We start from the raw sequence: 12806 nt of genomic DNA, 5'->3' as shown, positions 1-12806 counted from the left end.
CGGACCATGGGGCAAGCAATCGTTTGTGGCCGCATGGGCCCCACCCCGCGCAACGGAAGAAGTGCGGGGTTTGTTCTGTTTCAAGTTATCAGCTTTCCAGATGCTTTCCAGATGAAGCGCTCTTTAACAGACATCATGCCGACATATGTGTGCTATCTGTGTGATAAGTGAGATTTCAGTGATACTGGTTTTGAACACTGGACTAGAAAACTTTCCCCAGATTATATTTCAGAAATCTGGTCATCTTAGTTGTGTCTTTAAAAGCCTCTACAGATGTTTTTTGAGTTTACTATCCCAAACATCGATTTACTGTCTACACAAGAAAAAATTGTTCCAGTCCCATTGTCTCTTAGCTCATGATCACCGGCTGACTCAAAGCGTGTTTTAGCGGATTCTTTGTTCTCTCGCTGACGTGCTGAAGACCCCCTCCTCAAAGAACAGGTGTCTCAGACAGATTTATTGCTGTAATTATCTACGAAAATGTTCCTGGAGGTAAAACCACACAATATTTCTAGTTCTGAGTACTGTGCCTAACTGGTTGATGTAATATTTTGTGAGTATTACTGTATACTGTCTGGCATATATGGCATATAATTTGAGCGTGAATTTCACAAATGGAGTGCGTTATGAAAAAGACAATAAGTAAACAGCGCCCCCTAGAGTGAACCACAAAAAATACATCACAATAGGGGAAATAACACTGATGGTGAGGTCTGACTGCCCAGCCAAAAAAAAAAAAAAAAACTTGTGGCTTGGATTTAAATAGGCAAATTCTTAGGAGTCTATGATTGGATCATTATTCCTGTGATATAAGATCTTGACCAAAAAATGATGCACCTCTTGATGGAAATTAATGTTGTGATGTTATTTCCATCAAGAGGTGCATCAATATTTGGTCAAGATCATGTATTGGCAATGCAAGAGTCAAACACTTTGTAAGGTCTACTCCAGCACATCCCAAAGACTTTCAATTAATTTAAGGTCTGTAAAAATTATTCTTCATGCTCCCTCCCAAACATTATTTCACAATTTGAGCCTGACAAATCTTGGCTTCGTCATCTTGGAATATGGCCATGATGTGTCCTCCTACACGGTTGTTTAAGAAATGTTATAAGAAATTATAATAATTGTTGCCAAACATATTTTTGAATGGGCAGTGTAGATTGAAGAGATTGTTTGTTCGGTTGTCAAAGACAAACAACCGTTGAGAGATTCGACACAAAATAACGCTTCATGTCCCATTGATCAATGTGAGCTATGCAATTAAGACTCAAAAGAGTGTGGTAGACCTTAAAGGAATATTCCAGGTTAACAACAAGTTACCTCAAAATATTGAGACTGATATGCATTCACAGTGTTAGTCTATGAGGCAGACAGATAATCAGACCTTCATATTTTAATGAAATTGCTTGCAATCCCAATAACATTGTTGTGTTCAACTGCTTGATTACAAAAACGTATTTTTAACAAATCATAAAGGGTCAAATCAACTCGTTCCACTTCCATAAATATAGTCAGTTACACTAACTGAACTAAGAGGACAGATTATAATAGCCTATTTAAAGTAAAAGGTCAGTCAAGTCACAAATGGAAAAATGTAGACAATAAGAAGTTATACTGTCTCTTGCTCACATAAACTACGTACAGACAAATTTAGCACTAATACGAGTCATAAGAGGGACAGAGCTTAAACATAATGCCATTTTAACAGTCGGATGGTGAATTACTTTTTTGTTATATAGGTACTGAAAATCCACACACTAACATACATGCACTGTCATTAAGGCACACACTGTAAGACATACAATGAAACACTGTATAAAGAGCTGCACACTTCACCAATGTACAATAAAACTAATGTAAGGTACTGAAATCACTTTCAGATATAATGGGCAAAATTAATGTAACATTATGCATTTAATGTATGATACAATAAAAAATTAATAATTGCATTTTGTAGAATGTAATTTACTGTAAAACAAGGACTTTTTCACAATTTATATGCTGATTTTGGCATGAAATATATGCAATTATGAGAGTTACACTCTAACTAGTTCTATAATCCTGTTAGTTTAAAATTTGCAGAAAGAAAGAAAGAAAGAAAGAAAGAAAGAAAGAAAGAAAGAAAGAAAGAAAGAAAGAAAGAAAGAAAGAAAGAAAGAAAGAAAGAAAGAAAGAAAGAAAGAAAGAAAGAAAGAAAGAAAAAGGTATAATAAATCATGTAAGGTTTGGGAAAGGTCAAATGTATCAATCTTTGCGTGGTCCAATTCTGCAGAAATCAAGAGCTTTCTAATGAGTTTACAGGATTCCATGTCCGTCTCTGTAATTGACTCTATTGAGCTCTAGTGGTATACAGGTACTATACAGAACTCTCATTACTATAAGAGTACAATATGTGTGTGTTTACAAGAGCTTATACGACAGATTCGGCCATTTGAGGAGAGCCATTGGTAAACACAGACAAGAAAAGCGCAGTGTGTTCAGTGAGTGACTAAACTGCATGGTGTTAAAAATGTTTGTTTTGGGAAATTTTAAAGACTTCAGTTTTAAACCACACTCACATCAGATTGTTTCAAAATCTCTACCTTTTAAAACCAAACTGAACAAGTCTGTTCATACAAGGAAAAAGCATATCATCCAAAATCAGATCTCCTGCTGTCATTTTTACACATTCCCCACAGGTTAGCAGATATTCCAGTTATTTCTCATGTCCGTTGATGTTCTCAGGAACCTTTACAGCTCGTTTAGACTCTAGAATCTGAACCCAGACACAAAGCAGGTGAGTAAAGAGGTATAGCATAACGTTAACACAGAGGTCTGTGTGTGTGTTTTGCGGAAACTAACCTGGAAAGTTGGACTAAAGGCAATGAGGGTTTGCATGTTGGTGCTGTAATAGCCCAGAACATAATCCCCTGCCAGCAGGGGGAGCTCATTTTTAATATGGACCTTAAACAGGAAGTGCAACACTCATGTTAGACCCATCATGAAGTTTTAAACAACGGTTTCAAAATTAAAATTTTAAGTGTGGCTGTAAAAGTAATAAAAATCCATTAGGAATTTGTAAGCAGTCATTATTTTATAACTTACAAACAGTCATCAGCTAAACTTTTCAGAAATACGGTTCCATCATTAATGAATAACTACACTGGAACAAATGACGCGTAACGCACTATTAGCATTCTAGTAACAAGAAACTCTGATAAACGAATTAGTAAGTAAAAGCGCTCACTTGAATGTGGTAGTTCATTATTAGCTGATAAGTAACTACTATGTTGTCCATACCTCCCAGATAACTGAACTCCAATATACAGGTTCATAATTAATATAAATAATGCATTATGTATAATTAAATCTAAAGTGAAGGTCATGACTCATGTTTCCTTCAGAAGGAATCATTAATCATTTGGATCACGATTCTAAAGTGAAAAACATGATAACTCTCTAGTAATGACTGAAGTCAATGTAAGCTTTTGAATAGTAATGCCTTCTGATGGGTTTGGTAACACTTGAGTCATTACTATCAAAAACCTCAAAAGCTTACAATGTCTTCAGTCAATATTAAGGAGTTACGCTTTTCACTTAAGAACACTGATCCAAATAACTAGTAATTCCTTCTGGAGGATTTGGTAATACTGGTTATCATGGATTTGGTTATCATGATCTTCACTTTAAAATGAATGATACATTATGCATTATTTATTTTAATTATGAACCTGTATATTGTAGTTCTCTGGGAGGTATGAAACATACGACATTCAACTGAGTGCTAGACTTACTAATTCGTTGTTAATCAGAGTTTCTTGTTAGTTAATACTAGAATATTAATAGCGTGTTTCTCACTTGTTTCTGTAGTTATTCATTAATGACGGAACAGTATTCCAAAGTGTTACCAGAGCTTTGTCTGCCATACCGTCACAACTTCACCATTGGCAGCCACTTCATCATCTTTGACCCAGGCGAAGGTGGAGTAATCGGAGGCACTTTTGAAGCCAATCTGCATGCAAAGATATAAATCACCTCTAGTTAGTGACCCGCTTTGTGATACAGATCTCCTTTTTGTCCCTTTCTGTGTTTTTGTTCATCCATCAACCTATTTTTTCTCTCTCTCTCTCTCTCTCTCTCTCTCCCTCCCTCTCACCTTGTATAGTCCGATCCAGTCCCAGGTTGAGGATTCAAAGTTTTCCAGGATGGTGTAGGTGAATGTGGCATTTTCATCTGCACTCCAGTGTCCGTCCACGCTCAGTGTGACTAGAGGCGTCTCCACTTTTTTCCTCATCTGCATGATGAGATCAAAGAGAAATTATATGTATTGGACTAAATGTCATGTGCACTGAAAAGTATAGATATTATTATTATTAACGATTACTATAAGCTTGTTTGCTTCAATTTGCTTCATAGTGAAGCCCATTGTCATCTTATTGATTAAATATTCAGGAAATACATAATTCATACCTCCAGATTGAAGGTCCCAATGACAGGTTTGTGGTCACTGACCCCGTATGAGACATCAGAAGTGTACAGGTCCTGCATCACCTTAACAGGATACTCATCATCGTCAACTGATGATGTTGTCGAACTATTCTCATCCTCTGTCTCTACAGCTTTGGGTTTTATCCTCCACAAGATACGATCCGTCCAGGCAGGCTTCCGCTTTTTACCACTAATCATTGACCCATGCAAAAAAAAAAAAGAGAGAGAAAGAGAGCGAGAGGGGGAATGTAAATACTACTATTATTTTTAAAAAAACTAATATTAATGTAAATGCTGAGTGAGGTTGTAGTCTTGGAGAACTTGACTTTATTATTGTCTATTTTGATCATAAATCCAGTATAAATGTAATATTGTGAAATATTATTAGCATTTAAAATACTTTTTTATATTTTAAATACATATATACACTATTTTATTCCTGTGATGGCAAAGCTGAATTTTCAGCAGCCATTACTCCAATCATAAGTGTCACACGATCATTTAGAAATTATTCTAATATGCTGATTTTGTGCTCAAGAAACATTTATTATTATTGTCAAGCGGCTGGGATATAGTGTGTCCTTGCAGACATGTGACTGATATGCTGTGATCTAATTCTACAATATGAAACATGCAAATGCGTCAAACACCAGCATATCAGAGTGAAACATGCGTTCTACACAGTGATCGAGGAGCCTACAGTATATGACAAGTGCAAAAAACTGTTCTCCAAGACAGCTTTTAGAAGCCCAATGACATGGATATGTGGTCATGTGTTAAATGAGATGAGTCTGTAGGAAGGGCTGGGTGGACATTGAGCGGATAGAGTCGTTGGTGTATATATGATTTCCTACATTTCACTTCTTTCCCACCTTGACTAGTAAACTGGAAAAAAATTCAAAGGTTTGATATACTGTACAAACTACCTCTGCTTCCATTACAGGCACAGCAAAACATAAATTCCCAAACATATTTCACTATCCATATTACAATTTAGCAAACAGATGAGAGCTTAAATGAGGGAAATATCTGTGCTGAAAAAAAAGAAACACCATAAAACACCAATCACATTACATTTGCATGGACATGAAATGCTTACTGAACACGAGGGAAGAGTACGTGAGGATTGAATGTTAAGTAAGAGAAGTGCAGTGTTTTACGGGGATGTGATGTGAGAGGAATTCTGGGTAATAGGTTAAGGTAGACATAGGGACCATGCAACAAACACAAATTTCGCTTATCAAATCTTACGTAAAGCCAAACCATGTCTTCGGTGCTCTGTGTGGAGAAAGAATGATCATGATTTTCTTCTAAAACACGTTCGACTCTCAGGAAATGGAGATCTGACACTGTTTCCACTTTCATGCATTGAAAATAGTGTGTTTGTATTATGTTAATGATGTACAGTGTGTAAGTAATACCTTGTATCGTAAGTCTCAGAGAAACGGTCAAATTTATACGTGGGTTTAAAGCGCAATGGTCCCTCTTCAAACTCCTGAAGGATAGGTTCTTTCTTCTTCATCATGGTCAACTAAGAGAATAGAATAGAATAATGCATATTAAATTACCAGTTTCTAACACTTGTCTCTTGTTTTCAATACAATTTGATATTAGCAAGTTGCTAAGCTAATGACGTGATACTAAGCACATATATTTATAACCAGCATTTCCCTTGACTTTGTCTGCCAAATTCAAAGCCGTGGGTTCTGTAATTCCCTTTTCTGTGCCTGTGATTCACAAATAATATGTTTTTGTGTCTAAAAACGTGAGGCAGTGCAGTGAGAAAAACACAACGCTAGACATGATGCTACGCAAATGCAACAGTCAAACACTTCTGTGTAGTTTATGTTAACATAAAAGACAATTAAATGAAATTCAAAACTGTTTAGGACAGCATTTAACATCTGGAGTGAGTCTATGGTGCCTAAAAATGCTATCTATGTAGGCAGCTCACTGGGTTTTGGTATAGAGCCGTGGACTTCAGAAAAGTGTGTGTTTGCCTGACCTGATCTCTATCCCACAGCAGGTTAAAACGGCCATTGTTGATCGAGGAACGGAGAAAGTGCATCCCATGGTCAGCGATACGGAAGTTCAGATCACCAAACCAGAAGACCACCCTGGGAGAAGAAACAACAGCAATATGAGAACCACATTGTATTTTCGGATGCATGAACATGAGCAACTTTAATCCAAGTTAGCACTGACTTGTGGTCTAGCACATTCGGTGCGTTGTACATATCGAAATCTTGCGTGTCCAGTATATATTCAAACTCATCCATGCGTTGCAGGGCGTAGTTCATATGAGCCGCCAGATGACAGTTCAGAAAACACAGCATGTGACCGTAAAATGAGAAACGCACAGAAACACCACCCTTATTTCCCTGCAAGAATCAACAATACTATATTAGTCCAGCTATATGTTATTACAACAGACTCCCTGTTCATACTCGCATATTCATAGCTTTAAAATGATAGGTTTAGGTGATTTAAAAAACATTTTTTACACAATATATATTATACATACTACCTTTCAACAGTTTTTAACATTGTTAATAATAAGAAAAATGTTAGATGAGCAGGATCATGTGACACTGAAGGCTGGCGAAATTGCCATCAGAGGAATAAATGATATTTTAAAATATAAAACAGTAATTTGAAATTTGTAATAATATTTAACAATATGTTTTGATCAAATAAATGGTGAGCTTCTTTCAAAAACACACAAAACATTTATTTACTGACCTTAAACTTTTGATAAATCAGTTTTGAAGAAAAATTATAGGACTCAATAGGAAATCAGTGCATGACAGAAAGTGTCTGTGAAATGTCAGGATGTAAAGGCTGTACTGTACCCAGTATCCAAACAGGCCAGTGCGGGTGTATGTACTTTGGATGTCTCTGATGAATGGCAGATGGGCCTGCTTTGCAAACAATATCAGCAGCAAACCCTGCATCCTCACTGAAGTCACCTGAGGACAGCAAAAAGTTACAGCTCTTTCCATATGTCAGAGCTTCAGAGCACTTCTCAACACAAACATCACACACGGCTTCGACCTCAACAAATCATAGCTTAGAATGAAGTGAATGAAGTCCTTGATGCATTGCAGAAAGAAAATAAGGAGATTGGTACTGGGATGTTTTTGAAAGTGAAGTGGAGTTTTCAAAATCAGAGCTAATTAGTCATTGAAGGCAGAATGGGGCGGGCTCACATCAAATCTGTGCTTACGTTACACAAATATGCAAGCGTGAAACAATGCCTCTAGTGTGTTCATGGCCTGCAGAGAACAATGGAGCTTAACAAGCTTAATGAGGAGACGGCTCATCCAGATTCTGTCTTTCTGTTATTGTAACAGTTGCAACTGCAGATAAACATATGTAAGGACACTCAAACACTTCTCTGTCTTCCACACACACTCTCTAAACTGAGGTTGCAATGCTAAGACACACACACACACAGTTATTTATTTATGCTGTACCTTGATATATCCCATTGGTGCCAAAGTGTCTATGAAGAGGAGGCTCCATGAATCCTCAGCAATGAGATCAGAGACATACTGCACTGGAGTGGCATTCACTTCCTGTAGACTGAAACATAAACACATCTGCTTATATTATGTCACATCACTGTATATATGATGTGATAGATTACATAGAAACTGTAATCTATAATATATATATATTACATCACGTGTACTGTGCTAGACTAACTGGGACTAGTCACAGCGCTTGCTTAATGTTGGCTTGATTGCTTCTTTTGCTGTCCTCATTTGTAAGTCGCTTTGGATAAAAGCATCTGCCTAAAAGCATCATCGGTGATTAAATTGAATGTAATGTAAATATGACATAAATTCAGCCTCAGTGAGCATAAGAGACTTGCCAACCAACCTTTTTGAATGGTAGTGAATATATCAATTAGTTAACATTTTAAAATTGACAACCTTTTTTTTAGTATAAATGTGATCAAGTGATTCGCATGACAGTAACTCACCCAATCACATAGAGGTCAGTGGCCGGCTGCGAGTCGAGCTGCAGTAATGTCCTCACATCAGCTGGTGGCTCTGCTGTGCTAACATTCCACGTGACCATGTGCAGCCTGAACAATAGAAGAAGATAGAAACTGAAAGAGCTGTGTTTAAGTCCAATTTTTAATGCCCTTCCCTCTGTCTCGTTCACTGGGATGTACATTGCTTACGTTGCACGAGTGCCCACTACTGGCAGAACCCTCGCAATGGCTTTAAATGGAACGCCCTAAACCCTTGATCACTTGGAATCCACAATGGAGCTGATTTATCATTTACATATAAATAATAATATTTATTTATATGTAAATACATTTTATTTACATATAAATAAAATGTAAATAAACATTACATTTAACGCTAAAAAAATATAAAAGTGAAAATGATAACAATACAATAAACTATAACAACCAGCTTAAGGTAGCCACAAGTATTATGCGGTTAAATGTCAAAGTAACTCAACACTAGAGTTGTGTAGAGTTTAAGCGCGATCTGCTGTGACGTCACAATCGTGTTGCATTGTGGTCTATGGATCTGTCTGAAGTGTACGTATCTCTCTCCCTCAGTCAAAATCAAGGGATCGAGGTGCTTAAGAATAAGTTTGCTAATGTATGTCTAAAAGTGAAATTAAACACAGCCTAGGAATTAATTAATGAATGAAATCAACTCTCCAAAGCATATCTATGAAAAACTTGTGGAAAAGGATAAAACATATAAGTAAACATTCAGAGAACTTGCTGGCAAACAACCTACAAATTACCAAAATCCACCTTCTATCCCTCCAACAGAAGTCTATCTAAAACTCTAAAAGTCAATGACTCAATACACCTGAAAGACTCTCTGTTGGTGTATCGTCCTCCACATAGGTGAAAGGCGTCGTCCAGCGTACGGGACACTTCCTCGTTTGCCTCATCATCTGAGCTGAGATCCTCCAAGCAAGTGAGCAACTGAGCGAGCCGCTGGCGAAGCATCAGCCGTGCTGAAGTAGACTGAGATGCCATGGAGGACATACTGTCAGAGCGCACACGTGCTAAGTCAAATGTGTCCGACATCTTTTTGCTATTCTTCCAATACAACTGATAGTCTGAGGCCTGGTTTATGCAAACCAATAGTTCATCTGAAGTCAGTTGATTTATTCTTTGATTCTCTATCCTACTGATTGTTTTTTCTCAGCTTTAGATGTCCACGAAACTCCATACATCCAAGAGCTGGTTTAGGTTTAGCTGATGCAGAATCCACATTCGTTCCAAGGCTTAAATTTCTCATTTCTTCTCAGAAACAGTTCTCGTTCTCAAATCATTCTCCTTTTCCCCCAGAAAGCCTCAGGCATCCTTCAGAAATCAAGTAGTTAGCGGTTGCAGTAAATGAAACCCTTTTTGCTAAATGTTCTCATTGCATCCTGTTGCCTGAATGAACAAGTGTGAGTAAAAGCATGCGTTTTGGAGAGTGTTTGGGATTAGGAACTGTAATCTGGAGCAGCGGAGAGCCACGTGAATGAGGCCAGGAATACGAAATGCAAAAATCACTAGCAGGCCTGATCTCCAAATCACTGTGTGTATTGTTGCAAGTCTTGAGCGACGCAAGTGAATGTCGACAGATGCTAATCCGGTTTATTTAAGTATTGGCCTCAACGCTGTGAATATTTCTTGGACCCTACAAGAATAAAACTAAGATAACTCATTTTCCTAAAGATATGGGGCAAGGGTTGAAAATGTGAGAACATAAAGACAAACTTTGCTATCAAACTTGTAGTTTTAAGTCAACTCTGGAGGAGTGAGATTTTACTTCCCTGAACCTTCTTGCCTATTAACAAATCCCCCTACAATGTGAGAGATTGCATTCCATATTATCTGATAAACACAGTTATCACACTGCTTTTAAAATGTGGTTATCTCTTTAGTTTAATGCCAAAAGCAAACTTTTTCTGACTCATAGTATTGGTGTTCATGTTGGAAAAGTATATACATTATATATTTTAAATTAAATATTGTACTAATAAAACATATTTAAAAAATAAAGTCTGGTTAGTATTCAGTTGCCAACATAAATCTTTGCCAATCTGTGCTCTTATGTTTTTCTCTGTTTAAATCTGGGAATTTGTACTAAGCACCAAATTAGTACAAACCAATAAAATTCTCAAATGCAGGCTAACTATCTTTCCACCTTGTTGCTCTATAATGCAGTCACATGCAAATTCTTATGGGCAAGGAAGCATTCAGCAGAGAGAGAGAGAGAGAGAGAGAGAGAGAGAGAGAGAGAGAGAGAGAGAGAGAGAGAGAGAGAGAGAGAGAGAGAGAGAGAGAGAGAGAGAGCGAGAGAGCAGGCACATAAGGACAAAGCAACTGGTCTTGTGACAAATTGTGAAACATTTGAACGAAACACCAACATTCATAATTTAGTTCCATGCCAGAAGAAACAGTCACAGTCAGTAATGATGGACATTAAATTTACCAAACTTTACAGTTTGAACTTCTTTCCATTCATGTCCATCTCTCTGCCTCATTTCTTACATCTCATTCTTGTTATTCTGAAGTGAAGAGGGGTTCATTTCATTGATCAAGGACGTTACCTGAAAGCCTGATGTCCACCTCTGGATCCAACATTTTGTGCGCTCATAATCAGATCTGTGCACACAAAAAAACATGTAAACACGCATGCATAATTCAAACATTAATCTAATCTAAAAGAGTAATCCTGTCTTATTCAAGCTGAAAAGCTTTTTAAAATGATGAAATAAAAATCTGGAGGTTAACTGATTGGATCAGTGTGATGCTCATATTTCCCATTAAAAACAAATGCAGTTCATAAATTTATAATATATATATATATATATATATATATTATACATTTATATATAAATTTATATATAAATTTATATTTAAGAAAAAAATCCTTTAAAAAAGGCTGAAGAACTTGAGAAAATAATTTTCTTTTGTTGCGTCCAAGCACGGCTTTTCAAAGAAACAAAAATATGTTGATCATATATTTGTGATATGAAAACCAATGATAAAGCGATACATAATGACATTTACATTTTCATCATAACGGAAAGCGCTGTAGCTACTGTTGCTATGGTTACCACTAAAATGACTTGTGTTCGGGATTTATTGTAGCCTACTGCTGTAGCCTTTAGCCTAACTAGTTGTAGGCTAATATAACTTTTATGATTACTGAAATGTTGTGTGATAGCGCTGAAAACATACTTTTAAAGACATAAGCTACTTTTGTTTGACTCGCGTTTTTGCTTTGTCTAACTTGATAGTTTGACTAGGCTAGGTGTCATTGAATGTCATGAAACTGAAAGGCGCAAAAATTAAATTATTTTATAATTATTATGATTAGCATTATTAACTTATTAATAATTGAATGGTTATTGTAATGGCATAAACGTCGTTAAAAAAACATGTTAAGCGTAACCAATTCTTAACGACTAGTTTAATAATCTATCTAATTTAATAATAATTCATAATTTAATTTCTCCCTTTTGTTTATTTGATCCCTTTTATCTATTCTTTGTATCTATTCACACACAAAAAAAATCTTTGTAACAACGAGTTTTGCTATTTGTCATAGCCAGCTTAAAAAGTGGGATATAGGATTCAAACCGCCATCGATTAAACTTCAAATATTTGGGATATTCATATTATTACGACAACTAAATTAAGCTCATCTAAAGTATACCGTCACGAAATCAAAATTAATCAAAGTCCTTACAAAGTAACTAAAGAATAAGCCAAAAAAAAAAAAATCGCAGTCATCCTCGCGCACAGCAAAACAACAACAACAACAAAAATACCTTTCAGCCTCGGTCTTGTGCAGATTCGGCAGGTGTCTTGAATGATCTAGTCCGTGCTATTACAGTGTGAGAGTTTGGGGTTTGTGTTTACACCCCTTCGCTTCCTCACCAATTCACAGAAACCTCTTAAAGCCACAGTAACAATTGTTTCATCATATAAAAGCCTAAAAGGTTTAGCTAAGTTATGAAAGACTCGACTGTGTCTAAACTATGCGTTATATATCGCAATCCTTTTGATTAGGTGAAAACAGAGGGTTCTCTGTTGACTATACAACATACATGTAAAATCTTTGCCCTTTCTATTATCTGCATGAACAGTTAAGTATAATATCATGAGTTGTTGTTATACATCACAGAGGCCTTTAAACGAGTTACAGCGATATTAACATAATAAACCATTTATAATTCATGAACCTGCTTTTAGATAACAATGGTTTTTACCGGTCTCGAGTACTATTAATCAGTTCTTAAACAATTAAACATGTCATATAACTGTAACTGTGAAAATGCAATCCAAATAT

The 12806-nt window shown here is 36.4% G+C and overlaps 1 protein-coding gene across 3 annotated transcripts; it reads right to left on the bottom strand.

Moving 5' to 3' along the window:
- Window positions 1-1350: 1350 nt before the first annotated feature.
- Window positions 1351-12506, bottom strand: inpp5kb (inositol polyphosphate-5-phosphatase Kb). 3 transcript variants are annotated; one of them, XM_079600460.1, is made up of 13 exons: window positions 12286-12506; window positions 11059-11113; window positions 8459-8563; window positions 7947-8055; window positions 7323-7439; window positions 6676-6851; window positions 6476-6587; window positions 5892-6001; window positions 4453-4660; window positions 4139-4276; window positions 3911-3994; window positions 2845-2946; window positions 1351-2758 (listed from the first exon to the last, which is right to left on the bottom strand). In XM_079600460.1, exons 2-13 carry the CDS (start codon window positions 11103-11105, stop codon window positions 2699-2701), a joined length of 1368 nt encoding a protein of 455 aa, XP_079456586.1. In that variant the 5' UTR covers window positions 11106-11113; window positions 12286-12506; the 3' UTR covers window positions 1351-2698. The 3 variants fall into 3 exon arrangements, with proteins under 3 accessions (XP_079456586.1, XP_079456587.1, XP_079456585.1); XM_079600461.1 differs by lacking the exon at window positions 12286-12506 and adding an exon at window positions 12204-12231; XM_079600459.1 differs by lacking the exons at window positions 11059-11113; window positions 12286-12506 and adding an exon at window positions 9318-9937.
- Window positions 12507-12806: the final 300 nt, after the last annotated feature.

The sequence above is a fragment of the Phoxinus phoxinus genome, assembly GCF_949152265.1.
Source record: "Phoxinus phoxinus genome assembly, chromosome: 23".
Taxonomy (NCBI): domain Eukaryota; kingdom Metazoa; phylum Chordata; class Actinopteri; order Cypriniformes; family Leuciscidae; genus Phoxinus; species Phoxinus phoxinus.
Note: the sequence above shows the minus strand (reverse complement) of the source record. Positions and strands in the feature narration are given on the sequence as shown.

Bases quoted from the DNA above. Each gene is read 5' to 3' on its own strand.
- inpp5kb (XM_079600459.1), bottom strand. From the start codon at position 9,541: ATGTCGGACACATTTGACTTAGCACGTGTGCGCTCTGACAGTATGTCC. The intron at 8,564-9,317 runs GTGTATTGAGTC...TCTATTGTTCAG, and splicing joins ACCAACAGAGAGTCTTTCAG to GCTGCACATGGTCACGTGGA. The intron at 6,852-7,322 runs GTACAGTACAGC...TGATTCTTGCAG, and splicing joins CTGGCCTGTTTGGATACTGG to GGAAATAAGGGTGGTGTTTC.